The 23184-nt window shown below is 49.9% G+C and overlaps 2 protein-coding genes across 2 annotated transcripts in view; both read left to right on the top strand.

Moving 5' to 3' along the window:
- The first annotated feature begins 14 nt into the window (after positions 1–14).
- On the top strand, positions 15–5577 carry PPP1R11 (protein phosphatase 1 regulatory inhibitor subunit 11). Its single transcript, XM_072124604.1, has 3 exons — positions 15–360; positions 591–699; positions 3863–5577. Exons 1-3 carry the CDS (start codon positions 283–285, stop codon positions 4033–4035), a joined length of 360 nt encoding a protein of 119 aa, XP_071980705.1. The 5' UTR covers positions 15–282; the 3' UTR covers positions 4036–5577.
- Positions 5578–14611: 9034 nt separating this feature from the next.
- The window catches only part of LOC140077488 (uncharacterized), a 31255-nt gene continuing 22682 nt past the window's right edge, over positions 14612–23184 (top strand). The window contains exon 1 of the mRNA XM_072124727.1: positions 14612–14744. Coding sequence (XP_071980828.1) covers positions 14666–14744 — 79 coding nt within the window. The 5' untranslated portion in view covers positions 14612–14665. The remainder of the gene's footprint in view (positions 14745–23184) is intronic.

Genomic DNA, 23184 nt, shown 5'->3' on the forward strand with positions numbered 1-23184 from the left:
GAATGAGACGCGTCGGCCATGATGGTTCCTGGAAAGACTTGAATTTACGTTATCAGTGCGGTTTATCATGTGAGGCGATAAATGCCACCTGCGGCATTATCAACTCCCGGAGCCACAGAGCGGAGGCGCCGCAACGTCACCTGTAAGACAAGAACGGCTCCGGCACCAGCGAGAGGAGCGGAAGTGCGGGGATAGAGCGCCGGATGTTGCAGCAGTGAGGCGGTTTGTCCTCCTGCAGCTGAGGGTCCGGAGCCCGCGGTGACAGCAGCAGCTTCCTCTGACATGGCGGAGTCTTCTGGGGCGGCGGTGGGGGGCGGAGCCGCGTCCAGCACCGTGACCACCGAGAATGAGGCGCAGCCGGTGAGTGACGTCATCACTGCTGTCCATGGACGGGATAGTGACGTCATTGTATGTAAGAGGGAGGATGGTGATGTGACATGACGTCACAGATCCTTGTATGACGTCCATAGCCCCGGCTGGGTATTACACAGACCCCTGTGTGGCCCCCCGGACCCTCTGCTGGGGTTGTATCCGCCTCGGGCAGGGTCTGGGCGGTGACTGACTCCCTGTCATCTCCATCTTTCCTGCAGGAGCCGCGGTCACTGACCATAAAGCTGAGGAAGAGGAAACCGGACAAGAAGGTGGAGTGGACGTGCGACACGGTGGACAACGAGAACCTGGGGAGGCGCTCCTCCAAATGTGAGAGTCCCCGAGTTCCTCTCCCCAGCCCGTGCCCTGAGGATGCTGGGAGTTGTAGTTCCGTAATATCTGTGCCCTGAGGATGCTGGGAGTTTTACTCCCGTAGGATCCGTGGTCCCGACCTTTATGGGGGAGATTTATCCGAACTGTTCTCGTAGTTCATCACAACCAATCAGAGCTCAGCTTTCATTTTCCTGCGGCTGTTTGTAAAAATTAAGCTGAGCTGTGATTGGCTGCCGCGAGCACCTACAGCAGCTCTACTCCCAGACACTTGTGATAAATCTCCCCCGTTGAGGTCGGGGTCGTCTATAAACGAATGTTTATATCATGAAAATGCAGAACTCGGACAGGACCAGATTATCTTAAAGGGGAGATTTATTTGCCTCATGTGAGGGGTGCATTGTATAGAGGCTGTGCCTGGTATTGCAGCTCAGCGAGCACAGCGATGTGCATTGTATAGTGGCTGTGCCTGGTATTGCAGCTCGGCGAGCACAGCGCTGTGCATTGTATAGTGGCTGTGCCTGGTATTGCAGCTCGGCGAGCACAGCGCTGTGCATTGTATAGTGGCTGTGCCTGGTATTGCAGCTCGGCGAGCACAGCGCTGTGCATTGTATAGTGGCTGTGCCTGGTATTGCAGCTCGGCGAGCACAGCGCTATGCATTGTATAGTGGCTGTGCCTGGTATTGCAGCTCGGCGAGCACAGCGCTGTGCATTGTATAGTGGCTGTGCCTGGTATTGAAGCTCGGCGAGCACAGCGCTGTGCATTGTATAGTGGCTGTGCCTGGTATTGCAGCTCGGCGAGCACAGCGCTGTGCATTGTATAGTGGCTGTGCCTGGTATTGCAGCTCGGCGAGCACAGCGCTGTGCATTGTATAGTGGCTGTGCCTGGTATTGCAGCTCGGCGAGCACAGCGCTATGCATTGTATAGTGGCTGTGCCTGGTATTGCAGCTCGGCGAGCACAGCGCTGTGCATTGTATAGTGGCTGTGCCTGGTATTGAAGCTCGGCGAGCACAGCGCTGTGCATTGTATAGTGGCTGTGCCTGGTATTGCAGCTCGGCGAGCACAGCGCTGTGCATTGTATAGTGGCTGTGCCTGGTATTGCAGCTCGGCGAGCACAGCGCTGTGCATTGTATAGTGGCTGTGCCTGGTATTGCAGCTCAACACCTTTAACATGAACTGGAATGTGCTGCTGACGGGACGCTCCAGGGAATATACGGAGAGGACAGAGAGACAAAGGAGATCTCCAGTAATGGCTGTGTAAGTGATAGACATGGCTTCAAGGAATTCTCCCATGAGAATTCATCCTGATAAAGCAGGGACATTACTCATAGATCCGGGACTCTGGTATCTTCTTATAATTGTCACCTTTCCTTCTAAAAATCAACTTTCACAATTATGCTAATGAGACAGAATGGCTTTGGGGGTGTTGCTAGAGCTCCTCTGTGCTGCAGATTCACAGGCAGGAGCATTCCCCACTCCTACTCTCACTGTGGGAGACAGTGTAAATACCTGTAAATCACCCCACAGAGCCCTCTCGGCTCATTAGCATAGTTTTAAAAGTAGATATTAGAAGGGAGGAGGCGATGGATACCCCGGTGCCGGGATCTAGGAGTAATGTCCCTGGATTATCAGGATGGATTGTGAGAATTGGGAATGACCCAGCAGCTTCCTTTCATACTCATCCATTGCTTGTCTATGGTATTGTGGGAATAAGTCTGACCTGCAGTACCGGATGCAGCCTGTGGCGCAGGGTGGCAGTGTATTTGGAAGAACGGCGCAGTGGTGTTCATCTCCCGCACATCCCCTGTAACTGCTACACGATCAATAAGGAGGAAACTTCTTGTGTTCCATGAGTGCTGGGTCTCTAGTTACCGCGGTAACACACAAATTTCCCAAATATGGTGAGAATGGGGCCGGAGTCCAGGTCTGTCCTGATATCTCCCCGTTGAGCTCCCATCCCCCATGATTCATCTGCCGGGTGACATCTGACTGTGGGCGTCTGAGGAACGTCTTCATCTGGTCGCCATGGTAACGGGCAATTCATGTCGAAAAACTAGAGAAAAAGAATCTATTCTCAGGCGCAAGTGACGCGCGAGGCACCAACAGATCTGCCACAAAGATGGAATCTCCCGGATCACTCAGCTTCAAAGATCTGATAATACAACATCCTATAATAATCCCTGGATGTGAATGACCCTCATTGACTCCCAGTAACGGGGGCACAGGGTAGTGCTGCCATCCCAGTAACGGGAGCACCAGGTAGTGCTGCCTCCCAAGTAACAGGGGTACAGGTAGTGCTGCCTCCCAGTAACAGGGGCACAGATATTGCCGCCTCCCAGTAACGGGGGCACCGGGTAGCGCCGGCCTCCCAGTAACGGGGGCACAGGTAGAGCGGCCTCCCAGTAACGGGGGCACAGGTAGAGCGGCCTCCCAGTAACGGGGGCATCCTGTTCCCCCGAAAATCAGACCTAGTGGCCGCCATTGCTGCGTCTCCCCCGCGCCATGCTTTAGTATTAGGAAATCTTTTAGATGCTGCAGGAGGTTGTGACACGGGGGAAGAATTACGGAAGAAAGTCACTGACTGTTACAGGACAAACGCGCCACAAGCAGCTACAGGGACATGAAGGGGTCAACATGAGAGATTGGGGGCAAATATCCCAACAGTTCAGAGTTTGGGGAGATATAAGGACGTCGGAGAAGGGGATTTTATGTTCACTAATAAATGTAAATTCTTGTTCATGGAAAAATAAGACCCAGCGCCTCTTAAGGAGCAGAAATGAATATAAGACACTGCCTTATTTTCGGGGAAACAGGGGCTAGTGTTGCCTCTTCTCTGTGTGAGGAGTGAAGGGTCAGATAGTGCTACTTCCTTCCAGGTAAATGCTGTCATCTTAAGTCTTTTTGTTGCTGTTCATATTCATGTGATTGACAGCAGCAATCACAGGTAGGTCTGCCTTCCTTTCTCCCAGATAGTGCTGCATCCCCCTCTCTCCTCCTGTCCGTGCTGTAACTGACGAGCACAGACGGTAGATCCTGATAGTGATGTGTAAATGCTGAGGGCTCAGATATGATCACCTCCTTGTCTCTACCTCTTTACAATGTGGATTCGGGTGTCCTCTGTTGTCCCCTCGCCTCACACGTCGTCCCCGCTTTCTCCTTCAGGTTGCTGCATCTACGAGAAGCCGAGGGCATTCGGGGAAAGTTCAACCGAGAGCGAAGATGACGAGGACGGATGCGACAGCGCTCACTGCATCCGGGGCCACAAAAAGTCTACACCCGGGGGGAAAGAGACGCCTCCGGCGAGCCACGACAGTGCGGGCAGCATGCAGCACTGAGACGTCGGGGGAAGGGTGCATCCTAAACATAACCGAATCCAGAGACCGCTACTGCCCGACACATTGTGACCGTCACAAGGGCCGAGAGCGGGTCTGGATTTGTGTATCTGTATAGAGAGTCCGATGGGGGGAGTCAGAGTAGAGAGTCCAGGGGGAGGGTTCATCGATTTATTCCATCACGACCGTTATTCTCTCATGTGCTCCGTCATTCCGGTCCCTGCTGACGTCATGCCCCCCTTACTCATTGAATGTAAGTGCATGTCCCCCCCCCCCCCCTTCCGCTGATATTCGGGGGCTCCTGCAGTATAAATGATATATCCGACTGAATGTATTTATCTGATCAGCCTTATGTATAATACAGAGCAGAGAAATCCCCGAGATGTAACCGATTAATTTATTATTATATAAGGAAACCCTCAGTAAAGGTCATTTACCCCCTTAAATTGTGCCTCGTACTGTATTATAGCTGGAAAGATGGGTTTATATTCCATGATAGTGGCTCCTCCCAGTGCTCTGTGGGCGTGTCCTCACCCTGCTGTGCTCTGTGGGCGTGTCCTCACCCTGCTGTGCTCTGTGGGCGTGTCCTCACCCTGCTGTGCTCTGTGGGCGTGTCCTCACCCTGCTGTGCTCTGTGGGCGTGTCCTCACCCTGCTGTGCTCTGTGGGCGTGTCCTCACCCTGCTGCGCTCTGCGGGCGTGTCCTCACCCTGCACAGCCCCTCTCCTCTTTTCTGAGTAAAAGCTGTCACATTATCCTAGTGAATCATATTGCAGCTACTTTGGGTCCAAGGAAGTTGTGTTAAAGTATTGGAGCACAGCAGTGTGAGGACACGCCCCCAGTGCACTTGGAGCAGCCACAATCCGGAAATATCCACATTTCACATTCTTGCTGCTCCTAACAACCTACACAATGGAATGGTCACAGCTCTGCAGGGGCAATACCCAACTCTGCCTGCAGGGAGAAGAGCAGTGTGAGGAGACCAGCTACAATCCTGGAATATAAAACCAGATATCACAGTCCTGCTGCTACTAATAACATACACAAAGGTCTGATTACACCTCTCTGCAGGACAATGTGGATAACTTCTCGTAGTAGAGATGACATTGAATGTTGCAGATTATCCGATTTCTGTAAAAACTGATGTCTCTAAATAAATTGACGAGGACGAGAGGGTCGCCCTTCATGTTATACAGTAAATTAGAATTAGTGCCAAGACCTGCAGCAGCCAATCAGACATCAGCTGCAGAGATAATACAAAGCCGTATAGCCTGCGGGATGTGGCGCCGACCCCCGGGCACCATCTTGCTTCCTCCCACATTATTAACTCTGCGGTTTCGGCAGATCTCTCCGCTCTCTCCTCTCTGTACACATCCGATGGGACGGGTTATTGAGATGCACACGGCCGGGAGGTTTGGGCTTCCGTTTAGCGGCCCGGTTACAGTGGGTCCCTCTATATTATTGTTCTGTTCGCTTTTTAGAGAAATCTGTATATTGTGTTTTATTTTCTTCTCTCTTCTTGGAATTAAATGATTTTTGTTTGGTATCTGTGTCCCGGGTCTCTGAATTTTTAACAGCCGTAACATGAGCGGCGTCTACGTGTAGAAACAAAGCGCACATGTTGTGTGTATACAGCTCCTAGGGAGTCTCAGATGTCTCCATAGTCACAGACTACAAACACGGACTATGGGGCTTATTTACTAAGGGTCCGCGGCCGCACTTTAATTGGATTTTCTGACATTTTCGGTGAGTGAACTCCGGGGACCTGAGCGGGGAAGCGACACATGCAGGATATCGGGCACACGATCTTAGTGACTCCCCGCACAGCGCATTATACAAGGACAATGCACTTACATGCACCAGGAAGAAGAAGGTGAACTCCAGGGACCTGAGCGGGGAAGCGACACATGCAGGATATTGGGCGCACGATCTTAGTGACTCCCCGCACAGCGCATTATACACAGACAATGCACTTACATGCACCAGGAAGAAGAAGGTGAACTCCGGGGACCTGAGAGGGTAAGCGAGACATGCAGGATATCGGGCGCAGGATCTTAGTGACTCCCTGCACAGCGCATTATACACGGACAATGCACTTACATGCACCAGGAAGAAGAAGGTGAACTCCGGGGACCTGAGCGGGGAAGCGACACATGCAGGATATCGGGCGCAGGATCTTAGTGACTCCACGCACAGCGCATTATACACGGACAATGCACTTACATGCACCAGGAAGAAGAAGGTGAACTCCGGGGACCTGAGCAGGGAAGCGAGACATGCAGGATATCGGGCGCAGGATCTTAGTGACTCCCTGCACAGCGCATTATACACGGACAATGCACTTACATGCACCAGGAAGAAGAAGGTGAACTCCGGGGACCTGAGCGGGGAAGCGACACATGCAGGATATCGGGCGCACGATCTTAGTGACTCCCCGCACAGCGCATTATACACGGACAATGCACTTACATGCACCAGGAAGAAGAAGGTGAACTCCAGGGACCTGAGCGGGGAAGCGACACATGCAGGATATCGGGAGCACGATCTTAGTGACTCCCCGCACAGCGCATTATACACGGACAATGCACTTACATGCACCAGGAAGAAGAAGGTGAACTCCTGGGACCTGAGCGGGGAAGTGACACATGCAGGATATCGGGCGCACGATCTTAGTGACTCCCCGCACAGCACATTATACACGGACAATGCACTTACATGCACCAGGAAGAAGAAGGTGAACTCCAGGGACCTGAGCGGGGAAGCGACACATGCAGGATATCGGGTGCACGATCTTAGTGACTCCCCGCACAGCGCAGTATACAAGGACTATGCACTTACATGCACCAGGAAGAAGAAGGTGAACTCCAGGGACCTGAGCGGGGAAGCGACACATGCAGGATATCGGGTGCACGATCTTAGTGACTCCCCGCACAGCGCATTATACACGGACAATGCACTTACATGTACCAGGAAGAAGAAGGTGAACTCCAGGGACCTGAGCGGGGAAGCGACACATGCAGGATATCGGGCGCACGATCTTAGTGACTCCCCGCACAGCGCATTATACACGGACAATGCACTTACATGCACCAGGAAGAAGAAGGTGAACTCCAGGGACCTGAGCGGGGAAGCGACACATGCAGGATATCGGGCGCACGATCTTAGTGACTCCCTGCACAGCGCATTATACACGGACAATGCACTTACATGCACCAGGAAGAAGAAGATGAACTCCAGGGACCTGAGTGGGGAAGCAACACATGCAGGATATCGGGCGCACGATCTTAGTGACTCCCCGCACAGCGCATTATACACGGACAATGCACTTACATGCACCAGGAAGAAGAAGGTGAACTCCGGGGACCTGAGAGGGTAAGCGACACATGAAGGATATCGGGCGCAGGATCCAAGTGACTCCCCGCACAGCGCATTATACACGGACAATGCACTTACATGCAGCAGGAAGAAGAAGGTGAACTCCTGGGACCTGAGCGGGGAAGAGACACATGCAGGATATTGGGAGCATGATCTTAGTGACTCCCCGCACAGCACATTATACACGGACAATGCACTTACATGCACCAGGAAGAAGAAGGTGAACTCCGGGGACCTGAGCGGGGAAGCGACACATGCAGGATATCGGGTGCAGGATCTTAGTGACTCCCCGCACAGCACATTATACACGGACAATGCACTTACATGCACCAGGAAGAAGAAGGTGAACTCCGGGGACCTGAGCGGGGAAGCGACACATGCAGGATATCGGGCGCAGGATCTTAGTGACTCCACGCACAGCGCATTATACACGGACAATGCACTTACATGCACCAGGAAAAAGAAGGTGAACTCCGGGGACCTGAGCAGGGAAGCGAGACATGCAGGATATCGGGCGCAGGATCTTAGTGACTCCCTGCACAGCGCATTATACACGGACAATGCACTTACATGCACCAGGAAGAAGAAGGTGAACTCCAGGGACCTGAGCGGGGAAGCGACACATGCAGGATATCGGGCGCAGGATCTTAGTGACTCCCCGCACAGCGCATTATACACGGACAATGCACTTACATGCACCAGGAAGAAGAAGGTGAACTCCGGGGACCTGAGCGGGGAAGCGACACATGCAGGATATCGGGCACAGGATCTTAGTGACTCCACGCACAGCGCATTATACATGGACAATGCACTTACATGCACCAGGAAGAAGAAGGTGAACTCCGGGGACCTGAGCGGGGAAGCGACACATGCAGGATATCGGGCACACGATCTTAGTGACTCACCGCACAGCGCATTATACACGGACAATGCACTTACATGCACCAGGAAGAAGAAAGTGAACTCCGGGGACCTGAGCGGGGAAGCGACACATGCAGGATATCAGTTGCAGGATCTTAGTGGCTACCCTCACAGCGCATTATACACGGACAATGCACTTACATGCACCAGGAAGAAGAAGGTGAACTCCAGGGACCTGAGCGGGGAAGCAACACATGCAGGATATCGGGTGCACGATCTTAGTGACTCCCCGCACAGCGCATTATACACAGACAATGCACTTACATGCACCAGGAAGAAGAAGGTGAACTCCAGGGACCTGAGCGGGGAAGCAACACATGCAGGATATCGGGCGCAGGATCTTAGTGACTCCCCGCACAGCGCATTATACACAGACAATGCACTTACATGCACCAGGAAGAAGAAGGTGAACTCCGGGGACCTGAGCAGGGAAGCGACACATGCAGGATATCGGGCGCAGGATCTAAGTGACTCCCCGCACAGCGCATTATACATGGACAATGCACTTACATGGACCAGGAAGAAGAAGGTGAACTCCGGGGACCTGAGCGGGGAAGCAACACATGCAGGATATCGGGTGCACGATCTTAGTTACTCCCCGAACAGCGCATTATACACAGACAATGCACTTACATGCACCAGGAAGAAGAAGGTGAACTCCGGGGACCTGAGCAGGGAAGCTACACATGCAGGATATCGGGCGCAGGATCTTAGTGACTCCCCGCACAGCGCATTATACACGGACAAGGCACTTACATGCACCAGGAAGAAGAAGGTGAACTCCGGGGACCTGAGCGGGGAAGAGACACATGCAGGATATTGGGAGCATGATCTTAGTGACTCCCCGCACAGCGCATTATACACGGACAATGCACTTACATGCACCAGGAAGAAGAAGGTGAACTCCGGGGACCTGAGCAGGGAAGCGACACATGCAGGATATCGGGCGCAGGATCTTAGTGACTCCCCGCACAGCGCATTATACACGGACAATGCACTTACATGCACCAGGAAGAAGAAGGTGAACTCCGAGGACCTGAGCAGGGAAGCGAGACATGCAGGATATCGGGCGCAGGATCTTAGTGACTCCCCTCACAGCGCATTATACACGGACAATGCACTTACATGCACCAGGAAGAAGAAGGTGAACTCCGGGGACCTGAGCGGGGATAGGACACATGCAGGATATCAGGCGCAGGATCTTAGTGACTCCCCGCACAGCGCATTATACACGGACAATGCACTTACATGCACCAGGAAGAAGAAGGTGAACTCCGGGGACCTGAGCAGGGAAGCGAGACATGCAGGATATCGGGCGCAGGATCTTAGTGACTCCCTGCACAGCGCATTATACACGGACAATGCACTTACATGCACCAGGAAGAAGAAGGTGAATTCTGGGGACCTGAGCGGGGATAGGACACATGCAGGATATCGGGCACACGATCTTAGTGACTCCCCGCACGGCGCATTATACACAGACAATGCACTTACATGCACCAAGAAGAAGAAGGTGAACTCCGGGGACCTGAGCAGGGAAGCGACACATGCAGGATATCGGGCGCAGGATCTAAGTGACTCCCCGCACAGCGCATTATACACGGACAATGCACTTACATGCACCAGGAAAAGAAGATGAACTCCGGGGACCTGAGCGGGGAAGAGACACATGCAGGATATTGGGAGCATGATCTTAGTGACTCCCCGCACAGCACATTATACACGGACAATGCACTTACATGCACCAGGAAGAAGAAGGTGAACTCCGGGGACCTGAGCGGGGAAGCGACACATGCAGGATATCGGGTGCAGGATCTTAGTGACTCCCCTCACAGCGCATTATACACAGACAATGCACTTACATGGACCAGGAAGAAGAAGGTGAACTCCGGGGACCTGAGCGGGGAAGCAACACATGCAGGATATCGGGTGCACGATCTTATTGACTCCCCGCACAGCGCATTATACACGGACAATGCACTTACATGCACCAGGAAGAAGAAGGCGAACTCCGGGGACCTGAGCGGGGAAGTGACACATGCAGGATATCGGACGCAGGATCTTAGTGACTCCCTGCACAGCGCATTATACACGGACAATGCACTTACATGCACCAGGAAGAAGAAGGTGAACTCCGGGGACCTGAGCGGGGAAGCGACACATGCAGGATATCGGGTGCAGGATCTTAGTGACTCCCCGCACAGCGCATTATACACGGACAATGCACTTACATGCACCAGGAAGAAGAAGGTGAACTCCGGGGACCTGAGAGGGTAAGCGAGACATGCAGGATATCGGGCGCAGGATCTTAGTGACTCCCCGCACAGCACATTATACACGGACAATGCACTTACATGGACCAGGAAGAAGAAGGCGAACTCCGGGGACCTGAGCGGGGAAGTGACACATGCAGGATATCGGCGCAGGATCTTAGTGACTCCCCGCACAGCACATTATACACGGACAATGCACTTACATGCACCAGGAAGAAGAAGGTGAACTCCGGGGACCTGAGCGGGGAAGTGACACATGCAGGATATCGGGTGCAGGATCTTAGTGACTCCCCACACGGTGCATTATACACGGACAATGCACTTACATGCACCAGGAAGAAGAAGGCGAACTCCGGGGACCTGAGCGGGGAAGCGACACATGCAGGATATCAGGTGCACGATCTTTGTGACTCCCCGCACAGCGCATTATACACGGACAATGCACTTACATGCACCTGGAAGAAGAAGGTGAACTCCAGGGACCTGAGCGGGGAAGCGACACATGCAGGATATCGGGCGCAGGATCTAAGTGACTCCCCGCACAGCGCATTATACACGGACAATGCACTTACATGCACCAGGAAAAGAAGATGAACTCCGGGGACCTGAGCGGGGAAGAGACACATGCAGGATATCGGGTGCAGGATCTTAGTGACTCCCCTCACAGCGCATTATACACAGACAATGCACTTACATGGACCAGGAAGAAGAAGGTGAACTCCGGGGACCTGAGCGGGGAAGCAACACATGCAGGATATCGGGTGCACGATCTTATTGACTCCCCGCACAGCGCATTATACACGGACAATGCACTTACATGCACCAGGAAGAAGAAGGCGAACTCCGGGGACCTGAGTGGGGAAGTGACACATGCAGGATATCGGACGCAGGATCTTAGTGACTCCCTGCACAGCGCATTATACACGGACAATGCACTTACATGGACCAGGAAGAAGAAGGCGAACTCCGGGGACCTGAGCGGGGAAGTGACACATGCAGGATATCGGCGCAGGATCTTAGTGACTCCCCGCACAGCACATTATACACGGACAATGCACTTACATGCACCAGGAAGAAGAAGGTGAACTCCGGGGACCTGAGCGGGGAAGTGACACATGCAGGATATCGGGTGCAGGATCTTAGTGACTCCCCACACGGTGCATTATACACGGACAATGCACTTACATGCACCAGGAAGAAGAAGGCGAACTCCGGGGACCTGAGCGGGGAAGCGACACATGCAGGATATCAGGTGCACGATCTTTGTGACTCCCCGCACAGCGCATTATACACGGACAATGCACTTACATGCACCAGGAAGAAGACGGTGAACTCCAGGGACCTGAGCGGGGAAGCAACACATGCAAGATATCGGGCACACAATCTTAGTGACTCCCTGCACAGCGCATTATACACGGACAATGCACTTACATGCACCTGGAAGAAGAAGGTGAACTCCGGGGTCCTGAGCGGAGAAGCGACACATGCAGGATATCGGGGCACGATCTTAGTGACTCCACGCAGTTGGATTTCTGTCGCAGCTTTGCAAAAAAAAAAACAATCGTGTGCGACACAATCCCCTTCTAAATATCAGTCAAAGCAGCGCAAAACCCGAAAACGTTGGGAAGTACGTCGGCAGTGCGATCCGCGGACCCATTAGGTTAGGCGGCCATAAGCCCCATTAGTTTAGGCGGCCATCGGCCCCGCCCTATAAACAGACTCAATCTCCAGTGTGTAGGGGTCGTAAGGAGGTTTCTAAGTGAACCCTCTAAGCGAGGGGGGAGTCACAGGTTAATGTGTCCAGTCTTTAAGGCTGTAAATTATCCCATGAGACAGAATATATACGCTACATGGAAAGAAAGGAAATAAACTGAGCTCTGAACTTGCAGCTGCACAAGATGACATTACAGAGTATAGCAGACTAGTATACCAGCTTGCTCTCCTCTAGGCACACATTGTAGATATATATGTAAAATTAGACCTATAGGGCCCCTCATAAATTTCACGTCTTCCTCTCTAATAATAAATTGATTGTACATTTTGGAAGGTCAAATTTTTTATATTTACATATTAGTCTAAGCAAATTTTCTTTGCATCAGTTTTCCAATACTAAAAGGGAACCTGTTACCACATTTTCTGAAATACAGCTAGTGACAGGTTCCCCTAGAGCCCGAGTAACTAAATGCCTCCTCCTTTTAGCAGAAAATTGTTTCCATACATCCCCATAAAATTAACTTTATTATCTTACCAGCCATCAGCAGCAAGTCACAGGGGGTGATGCCTCCTCAGCCCAGTTCAGCTCCTCATGTCATGTGACCAGAGTGATGTCATCTAAGGTCCTTTACCCCCTAACATTTGAAAAATATACCAAAATCTGATCACATGAAATCGCAGCATGACTCCATGGACTTCTACTCCCCATCTTTCATGCAGGCTGCTGTGATTTCATGTGATCAGATATATAGATGAAGTAGATTTTGCAAATGTTAGTGGGTAAAGGACCTTAGTCCCCCTGGTCACGTGACATGAAGTGCTCAGTGATGAAACAGAGCTCACAGCAAGGCGCTGAGTACAACATATGACAGTATTTCCTACAAGCTGTATATGTCTGTAGTTGAATATTGGCAGACGGTCCCTAAGTACTAGTAGCAGTGAGACCTGTCAATCAGGACTAGGGAGGCGGGGCAGTGCGTATGGAGGACTCTAATATCATTGGACTCACATCCAGTGACTTACATATAAGTTTACAAACTGATTCCTTAACAGCCATGGAGAGGAACCATCTATGGGTAAGGGCGATGGTTTTTTATCAGAGTATTTATTTTGGGGGGGTTATTTTGAACGGCAGGTTCTCTTTAATAAACCCTAAGAGTGTTTCAGAAGCCGAAGCTCACGGTTTGGGCCTATAAACCCAACGCTTGTCCCTTGTGTGAATGGAGCAGCAGCTGTGCATATGTATTGCTGCTCTATTAGTTTGCATGGGACTGCGCTCCATAGATGGGACCAATTACTAGGACTCCCACTGATCTGTGGGTCAAGAGATTGGGCTCCTGCTGCAGCCAGTTGTCTTACAGACACAAACTGGAGGAGGAGAGGGAGGAGTAGGAGAGGGAGGAGGAGGAGGTAGAGGAGGAGGAAGGAGAGGGACGAGGAAGAGGAGAGGGAGGAGGAGAGAGGAGAGGGAGGAGGAAGAGGATGAGGAGAGGGAGGAGGAGGAGGGAGAGGAGGAGGAGGATGAGGAGAGGGAGGAGGAAGAAGAGGAGGAGGATGAGGAGAGGGGGGAGGAGGAGGAGGATGAGGATGAGGAGAGGGAGGAGGAGGAGGGAGAGGAGGAGGGAGAGGAGAGGGAGGAGGAGGAGGGAGAGGAGAGGGAGGAGAAAGAGAAGGAGGAGGGAGAGGGAGGAGGAGGAGGGAGAGGAGAAGGAGGAGGAAGAGGAGAAGAGGTGAAGGAGGAGGAGGAGGGAGAGGAGAGGGAGGAAGAGGAGGAGGAGGGAGAGGAGAGGGAGGCAGAGGAGGAGGAGAGGGAGAGGAGGAGGAGGGAGAGGAGGATAAGGAGAGGGTGGAGGAGGAAGAGGAGGGGGATTGCAGAATTTCTCAACTTTGAATATTGGATTAATAAAAAATAAATTAAAACTATCCCGGAATGTCTTCCCGTTCTTTGCCGTGTATTTTCCCGTAGCTTTGATGCTCCTGTTTGGCGAGGAAGCGTCCACGAGCCACGAGCCACACGCCGGTATCTACTACTACAAGGGGAAATGAAAACAAACCTCGCTCATCTGAGCTATCGGAGGAGGTGAGCAGCACAAGCGCAAAAACATTTATACAAAATCTCTGGTCGACACAACGCGAGAAACTTTTTGACCAAATCAAACGATTAGAGATTTTGTTTGCCAAGTGACGAATGCGGCTCCGTTATCAGAGAACCTCCCTAACTTTACACATGGTCTCTGCGATAGGGAGGAGTCTGGGGAGTAGAAATTAGGAAATATTTCTTTATTAATTAAAGCTGCGCTGAGCCCATAAGGACCGTCCACTCCAAGCCCTGGCATCCCCCGGACCCCCAGGATGGCGCTGACTACGGCTGTGAGGTTGTTCTGCGGGGGCCTGCTGTGTTTTTCTGTATTCTATATATTCAGCTCTTCTGGTGAGTCTCCTACTGTTCATTTGCAAATTAATAGGGAGCAAGGGGGGGGGGTCTTGAGAAAACTTGGGGAGATCCACAGAATAGAGTGTGGCAGTGCATGGCTGTAAGAGGAAGGGGCATAACTACAGTGGTAGCAGCCATTGCAGCTGCTATGGGGCCCACAGTGTAAGGGGGCCCCATCATCCAACCTGACACACTGCTGTACATTGTGCAGCATAATATGTATATAACGTATGTAATGTATGTGATGTGTATATGCTGTATGGTGTGTATACATGCTGTATAATAATGTATGTGTGTATATAAGATGTATGTAATATATATGCTGTATGGTGTGTATACATGCTGTATAATAATGTATGTGTGTATATAAGATGTATGTAATATATATGCTGTATGGTGTGTATACATGCTGTATTATAATGTATGTGTGTATATGACATATGATATATACTGTATTATAATGTATGTGTATATAGATGCTGTACATTTATATATGACACTATATGTGTGTATATTCTCTATATGTGTGTACATGATTGTATAAATGTGTGATTGTAACTAGCACGTCTGACTATATATATGTGTATATTATAGGGCCCTGAAGCATTTGGGCTTGCGTATTAGTCTGAGAGTCAGGGGAAGGGCATTCCAGAGAATTGGTGCAGCTCAGGAGAAGTCCTGGAGACGTGCATGAGAGGTTCAAATTAATTGCTAGTAGTCTAGATGTGTACCGTGTTAGCCATGGAGAGCGGAAGAAGAGTGAAGAAATCAGGCGATACCTTTTTGAGGGTAACTGAGTATATGTGATGGTGGAGCTTTCGAGAATACCAATTCTCTTCGCCAGACATGATAGGTTCAAATTAAGGTAGAGATTAATCTAATATCACTGCAGATGGAAGAGCACAGGAAGGTCGATAGACTGAGATGAGAGAAGAGAGATAGGGAGGTGCAGCATTATGCAGAGCTTTGTGGATGAGGGTGATTATTTTAAAGTGAATACGGAAGGAGACAGGCAACCAGTGCAGTGACCGGCACAGACTGGAGGCATCCGTGTAGCGTTTGGTCTGAAAGAGGAGCCCGGCTGCTGCATTAAGAATAGAGGAGAGGAGAGAGATTAGTGAGTGGAAGATGATTAGTCGGGAGTTACAGGAGTCTAGACGAGAGGGAATCAGAGCAACATTTAACATTTTACAGGTTTGAACTGTAAGAAATAGGCGGATGTTTTTAAGTTGCAGGGTAGAAGATGCTTAGTCTCTTAGTAGAAGTTCAGTCTTAAAAAGATTAAGTTTCAAGAAGAGAGAGGACATGATGTTAGAGACAGTAGAGAGACAGTCACTCGTGTTCTGGGGTAACGCCGGGGTGATGTTACCTGCTGAGGTATACAGCTGGGTGTCATCAGCATAAATATGATCCTGGAAACCAAATCTGCTGATGGTTTGTCTGATGGGTTCAGTATAGAGGGAGAAGAGAAGAAGACCTAGGACTGAGCCCTAAGGACCCTGCCACTGAGAGGAGAGGACCTAGGACTGAGCCCTAAGGACCCTGCCACTGAGAGGAGAGGACCTAGGACTGAGCCCTAAGGACCCTGCCACTGAGATGAGAGGACCTAGGACTGATCCCTGAGGAACCCCGACACTGAGAGGACCTAGGACTGAGCCCTAAGGACCCCCGACACTGAGAGGACCTAGGACTGAGCCCTGAGGACCCCGACACTGAGAGGAGAGGACCTAGGACTGAGCCCTGAGGACCCTGCCACTGAGAGGAGAGGACCTAGGACTGAGCCCTGAGGACCCTGTCACTGAGAGGAGAGGACCTAGGACTGAGCCCTGAGGACCCTGCCACTGAGAGGAGAGGACCTAGGACTGAGCTCTGAGGACCCTGCCACTGAGAGGAGAGGACCTAGGACTGAGCCCTGAGGACCCTGCCACTGAGAGGAGAGGACCTAGGACTGAGCCCTGGGGACCCCGACACTGAGAGGAGAGGACCTAGGACTGAGCTCTGAGGACCCTGCCACTGAGAGGAGAGGACCTAGGACTGAGACCTGAGGAACCCCGACACTGAGAGGAGAGGACCTAGGACTGAGCCCTGAGGACCCCGACACTGAGAGGAAGATGAGAAGAGAAAGATCCAGAAAAGGAGACACTGAAAGTGCGGTCAGAGAGATAGGAAGAAAACCAAGAGACTGCGGTGTCCTTCAGGCCAATGGAGCGAAGCCCCTGAGGAGGAGCCGGTGGTCCACAGTATCAGACGCTGCCGATAGATCCAGGAGAATGAGGAGAGAAGAGACAGCGGGTTATAGAGAGACAGCGGGTTATAGAGAGAATGGGGGTTATAGAGAGATAGCGGGTTATAGAGAGATAGGGGGTTATAGAGAGACAGCGGGTTATAGAGAGAATGGGGGTTATAGAGAGATAGGGGGTTATAGAGAGACAGCAGGTTATAGAGAGAATGGGGGTTATAGAGAGACAGCGGGTTATAGAGAGACAGCGGGTTATAGAGAGACAGCGGGTTATAGAGAGATAGCGGGTTATAGAGAGATAGCGGGTTATAGAGAGATAGCGGGTTATAGAGAGACAGCGGGTTATAGAGAGATAGCGGGTTATAGAGAGAATGGGGGTTATAGAGAGATAGCGGGTTATAGAGAGATAGGGGGTTATAGAGAGACAGCGGGTTATAGAGAGAATGGGGGTTATAGAGAGATAGGGGGTTATAGAGAGACAGCAGGTTATAGAGAGAATGGGGGTTATAGAGAGACAGCGGGTTATAGAGAGACAGCGGGTTATAGAGAGACAGCGGGTTATAGAGAGATAGCGGGTTATAGAGAGATAGCGGGTTATAGAGAGATAGCGGGTTATAGAGAGACAGCGGGTTATAGAGAGATAGGGGGTTATAGAGAGATAGCGGGTTATAGAGAGACAGCGGGTTATAGAGAGATAGCGGGTTATAGAGAGACAGCGGGTTATAGAGAGACAGCGGGTTATAGAGAGATAGCGGGTTATAGAGAGACAGCGGGTTATAGAGAGATAGGGGGTTATAGAGAGACAGCAGGTTATAGAGAGAATGGGGGTTATAGAGAGATAGCGGGTTATAGAGAGATAGGGGGTTATAGAGAGACAGCGGGTTATAGAGAGAATGGGGGTTATAGAGAGATAGGGGGTTATAGAGAGACAGCAGGTTATAGAGAGAATGGGGGTTATAGAGAGATAGCGGGTTATAGAGAGACAGCGGGTTATAGAGAGACAGCGGGTTATAGAGAGACAGCGGGTTATAGAGAGATAGCGGGTTATAGAGAGATAGCGGGTTATAGAGAGATAGCGGGTTATAGAGAGACAGCGGGTTATAGAGAGATAGGGGGTTATAGAGAGATAGCGGGTTATAGAGAGACATCGGGTTATAGAGAGATAGCGGGTTATAGAGAGACAGCGGGTTATAGAGAGACAGCGGGTTATAGAGAGATAGCAGGTTATAGAGAGATAGCGGGTTATAGAGAGATAGCGGGTTATAGAGAGATAGTGGGTTATAGAGAGATAGCGGGTTATAGAGAGATAGCGGGTTATAGAGAGACAGCGGGTTATAGAGAGATAGTGGGTTATAGAGAGACAGCGGGTTATAGAGAGATAGCGGGTTATAGAGAGATAGCGGGTTATAGAGAGACAGCGGGTTATTGAGGAAAGTCGGGAGAAGACCAAGTCTAGGATGTTTCCCTCATTATGATTGGGGGAATCGCAGAGTTGTGAAAGACCTAGAGAAGTAGTCAGAGCTGAGAGGCAGGAGGGGATAATGGAGAGGTAACAGGGATGTTAAAGTTTCCCATGATGATGGTTGGAATGTCACAGGATAGAAAGTGAGAGCGGCAAAGGAACTGGTGAGCCGGGAGGACGGTATACTACAGCCACACAGAGAGAGGATGGACGGAAAAGTCTGAGCTTGTGGACCTAAAAAAATAGAAAGTGAGAGAGGCTACAGGAGGAACGACCTGGTGCAACGTGGAGAGAATAGTATGTCTACCCCTCCTCCCTGCCTATGCTCAGGTCTGGAGCAGTGAGAAAAGTGTAAGCCGCCATAAGACAAAGCCGTGAGGGAGGCAGAGTCATCCGGCTGGATCCGTGTTTCAGTGATGGGCAGCAGGACTTAAAAAGAAAGAAGTCACAATGTTACAGAAGTCCCATAGAATGTTACAGAAGTCCCATAGAATGTTACAGAAGTCCCATAGAATGTTACAGAAGTCCCATAGAATGTTACAGAAGTCCCATAGAACGTTACAGAAGTCCCATAGAACGTTACAGAAGTCTCGTAGAATGTTACAGAAGTCCCATAGAATGTTACAGAAGTCCCATAGAATGTTACAGAAGTCCCATAGAATGTTACATAAGTCCCATAGAACGTTACAGAAGTCTCGTAGAATGTTACAGAAGTCCCATAGAATGTTACAGAAGTCCCGTAGAATGTTACAGAAGTCCCATAGAATGTTACAGAAGTCCCATAGAATGTTACAGAAGTCCCGTAGAATGTTACAGAAGTCCCGTAGAATGTTACAGAAGTCCCATAGAACGTTACAGAAGTCCCATAGAATGTTACAGAAGTCCCGTAGAATGTTACAGAAGTCCCATAGAATGTTACAGAAGTCCCATAGAATGTTACAGAAGTCCCATAGAATGTTACAGAAGTCCCATAGAATGTTACAGAAGTCCCATAGAATGTTACAGAAGTCCCATAGAACGTTACAGAAGTCCCATAGAATGTTACAGAAGTCCCATAGAACGTTACAGAAGTCCCATAGAATGTTACAGAAGTCCCATAGAATGTTACAGAAGTCCCATAGAATGTTACAGAAGTCCCATAGAACGTTACAGAAGTCCCATAGAACGTTACAGAAGTCCCATAGAATGTTACAGAAGTCCCATAGAACGTTACAGAAGTCCCATAGAACGTTACAGAAGTCCCATAGAATGTTACAGATGATCCTGTACAACGTTACAGAAGTCCCATAAAATGTTACAGAAGTCCCGTAGAATGTTACAGATGATGCTGTACAACGTTACAGAAGTCCCATAGAATGTTACAGAAGTTCCATACGATGTTACAGAAGTCCCATAGAATGTTACAGATGCTGATTGTGGTTCAGTTAGTTGTGGCCAGGCATATTTTTGGTCTAAGGGACATTGTTTCATAATTCTTATGGTTTGGCTGCAAATATGAAAACTTAGATTGTGCTGCCATCTTCTTTTCAATTCCTTAATGAGCCATGACTATTCCTTCTTGGCTTTGTTAAGGAGGTAAGGAGACGCCTCATGGGCTGTTAGATGCCCAGATCTCTCATTGTCCCCAAAGAGCCCATATACAGGCGGTCCCCTACTTAAGGACACCCGACTTACAGACGACCCATTGTTAAAAACAGACCTCTCGGCCCCCTGTGACATCAGGTGAAGCTCTCTGGATGCTTTACTTTAGTTCCAGACTGTAAAGTGTCTGTAATGAAGCTTTATTGATAATATTTGGTCCAATTACAGCAAAAAAATTTGAAACTCCCATTGTCACTGGGGCAAAAAAAATAAAATTGTCTGGATCTACAATTATAAAATATACCTTATAAAATATAACCTTATTAAATGTGTCTGTAATTAAGATTTATGGTTAATCCTGGTTCTGATGACAATCCAACATTTTTAAAATCCAATTGTCACAGAGACCCCAAAAAAAATGAGGTTGGGGTTACAATGATAAAATATACAGTTCCGACTTACATACAAATTGGACTTAAGAACAAACCTATGGAGCCTATCTTGTATGTAACTGCCTGTACTGCAATACAGTTGGATTTTATAAGCGCTCAGTCATTTTTAGTTACCGGTAAAACATTTTTTAATTTAAAAAAAAACTAAAAATTCTAATCACAATCCCTTTATCAGGAATAAAAATATAATAAAAATAAAAAAGTTAAAAAGAAGTCTTTCTCCTGCTGAGATATTTAGTGTCTAAGATGTGACTTTCAATTTTTTTTTTAGTTCCTCTGAGCATTTCTCGGTCTCACTTTGGGGTAAATTTGCTGGGACTTTTCGGAGGCTTGTCAAGTGTTTGAGTGCTCCCCACTGGTGTATGATCTATCTCCCTGTGGAATTGACTTAATTTCTTCAGAAATAGATTTAGAGCCTTTCCCTAACATCATTGTTGATGTTTTTTTCCCTTAGTATTGTTTAACCCCTTAGCCCGTGAGCCCTCTTCATACATTCCCTGTACCCCTGAGCCGTAGAGCTACGGCACAGAGCGTTAAGGGGTTAAATACACACCTGAATGTGTCAACCTCTGCTTGTTATGGAGGTGGTCACACTTGCTGATGATCAATAGCACTTAATTACAAGCACCTTGCTGTATACCGTATATACTCGAGTATAAGCCGAGGCCCCTAATTTTACCACAAAAACCTCGTAAAACCTATTGACTCGAGTATAAGCCCAGGGCGGGAAATGCATTGATCACAGCCTCCCCAGTACATAGCCTGCCGGACCCTGCCCCATAGTGTATAGCCAGCACCTGCCCCCCCTCCCGTATATAGCCTGCCAGACCATATCCCCTAGTATATAGCCAGCCCCCTGCCCCAGTATATAGCCAGCCTCCTGCCCCAGTATATAGCCAGCACCTGCCCCCCAGTATATAGCCTGCTAGCCCATATCCCCCAGTATATAGCCAGCCCCCTGCCCCAGTATATAGCCAGCACCTGCCCCCCAGTATATAGCCTGCCAGCCCATATCCCCCAGTATATAGCCAGCCCCCTGCCCCAGTATATAGCCAGCCCCCTGCCCCAGTATATAGCCAGCAGCCCCTGCCCCAGTATATAGCCAGCACCTGCCCCCCAGTATATAGCCTGCCAGCCCATATTCCCCAGTATATAGCCAGCCCCCTGTCCCAGTATACAGCCAGCAGCGGGGGAAGCCAGAAAGGTGAGTTTTGGTGATTGTGTCCTGGTATGTAAAATCCATATAGAGGCACGTGGTGTAATGTTTCCTGACGTGATAAAGATGGTGATGATGCTGAACATCTTGTGGTTTTTAGTTCAGTTATAGCTGAATAATGTCATCAGTGCGGTGACAGACCTGCCCCGTGTGCCCACATACATTATTTAGTAACCCTGCCTTATCTTTCATGGCTCTTAAGAAATTTTCATGAAGCTTCAGACTCTCACCCATACAGATAAGGGGTGACCGCATTACTTGGCAGCGCTCTGATATTGTAAGGTGGAGCTGCAGAAATGACAAATAACTCATAGCAGACCTGGTCTATAAAATACTTAAATAACAATTATATTACTCAATTGCCAGTTATTTTGGGCTCAACATTTTAGAGACTCACTTCCTTTAAAGGATTTACACAAAGTGTTTAGCCACTGCAAACATAGACCACAGTACAAGAGTCTAGAGTCCTCTATATTACTGTTTTCTGACTGTGTAATCTGTAGCACCCCTAGAACTGAAGTCCAGCTCTATAGTCTGGACCTCCCCCTAGAACTGAAGTCCAGCCCTCTAATTGTCTGACTGTGTAGTCTGGACCTCCCCCTGTAAGAGCAGTCTGCCAGTGTAGTCTGGACCTCCCCCTGTAAGAGCAGTCTGCCTGTGTAGTCAGGACCTCCCCCTATAACAGCAGTCTGGCTGTGTAGTCTGGACCTCCCCTAAAACAGCAGGCTGGCTGTGTAGTCTGGACCTCCCCTAAAACAGCAGTCGGGTTGTGTAGACTGCTGTTATATGGGGAGGACCAGACTACACAACCCGACTGCTGTTATAGGGGTGGACCACCCCTATAACAGCAGTCGGGTTGTGTAGTCTGGTCCTCCCCATATAACAGCAGTCTGGCTGTGTAGTCTGGACCACCCCTATAACAGCAGTCTGGCTGTGTAGTCTGGACCTCCCCCTATAACAGCAGTCTGGCTGTGTAGTCTGGACCTCCCCCTATAACAGCAGTCTGGCTGTGTAGTCTGGTCCTCCCCTATAACATCAGTCTGGCTGTGTAGTCTGGTCCTCCTCCTATAACAGCAGTCAGGCTGTGTAGTCTGGTCCTCCCCCTATAACAGCAGTCTGGCTGTGAAGTCTGGACCTCCCCCATAACAGCAGTCTGGCTGTGTAGTCTGGACCTCCCCCTATAACAGCTTTCTGGCTGTGTAGTCTGGACCTCCCCCTATAACAGCAGTCTGGCTCTGTAGTCTGGACCTCCCCATATAACAGCAGTCTGGCTGTGAAGTCTGGACCTCCCCCATAACAGCAGTCTGGCTGTGAAGTCTGGACCTCCCCCATAACAGCAGTCTGGCTCTGTAGTCTGGACCTCCCCCTATAACAGCAGTCTGGCTGTGTAGTCTGGACCTCCCCCTATAACAGCAGTCTGGCTGTGAAGTCTGGACCTCCCCCATAACAGCAGTCTGGCTGTGTAGTCTGGACCTCCCCCTATAACA

Source organism: Engystomops pustulosus, chromosome 9 (genome assembly GCF_040894005.1).
Source record: "Engystomops pustulosus chromosome 9, aEngPut4.maternal, whole genome shotgun sequence".
NCBI classification, from domain to species: Eukaryota; Metazoa; Chordata; class Amphibia; order Anura; family Leptodactylidae; genus Engystomops; species Engystomops pustulosus.

Excerpts from the sequence above, each read along its gene's own strand:
- PPP1R11 (XM_072124604.1), top strand. The coding sequence starts at position 283 with ATGGCGGAGTCTTCTGGGGCGGCGGTGGGGGGCGGAGCCGCGTCCAGC. Across the intron at positions 361-590 it reads CCGAGAATGAGGCGCAGCCG|GAGCCGCGGTCACTGACCAT; the intron begins GTGAGTGACGTC and ends TCTTTCCTGCAG. Across the intron at positions 700-3,862 it reads GGGGAGGCGCTCCTCCAAAT|GTTGCTGCATCTACGAGAAG; the intron begins GTGAGAGTCCCC and ends TTTCTCCTTCAG.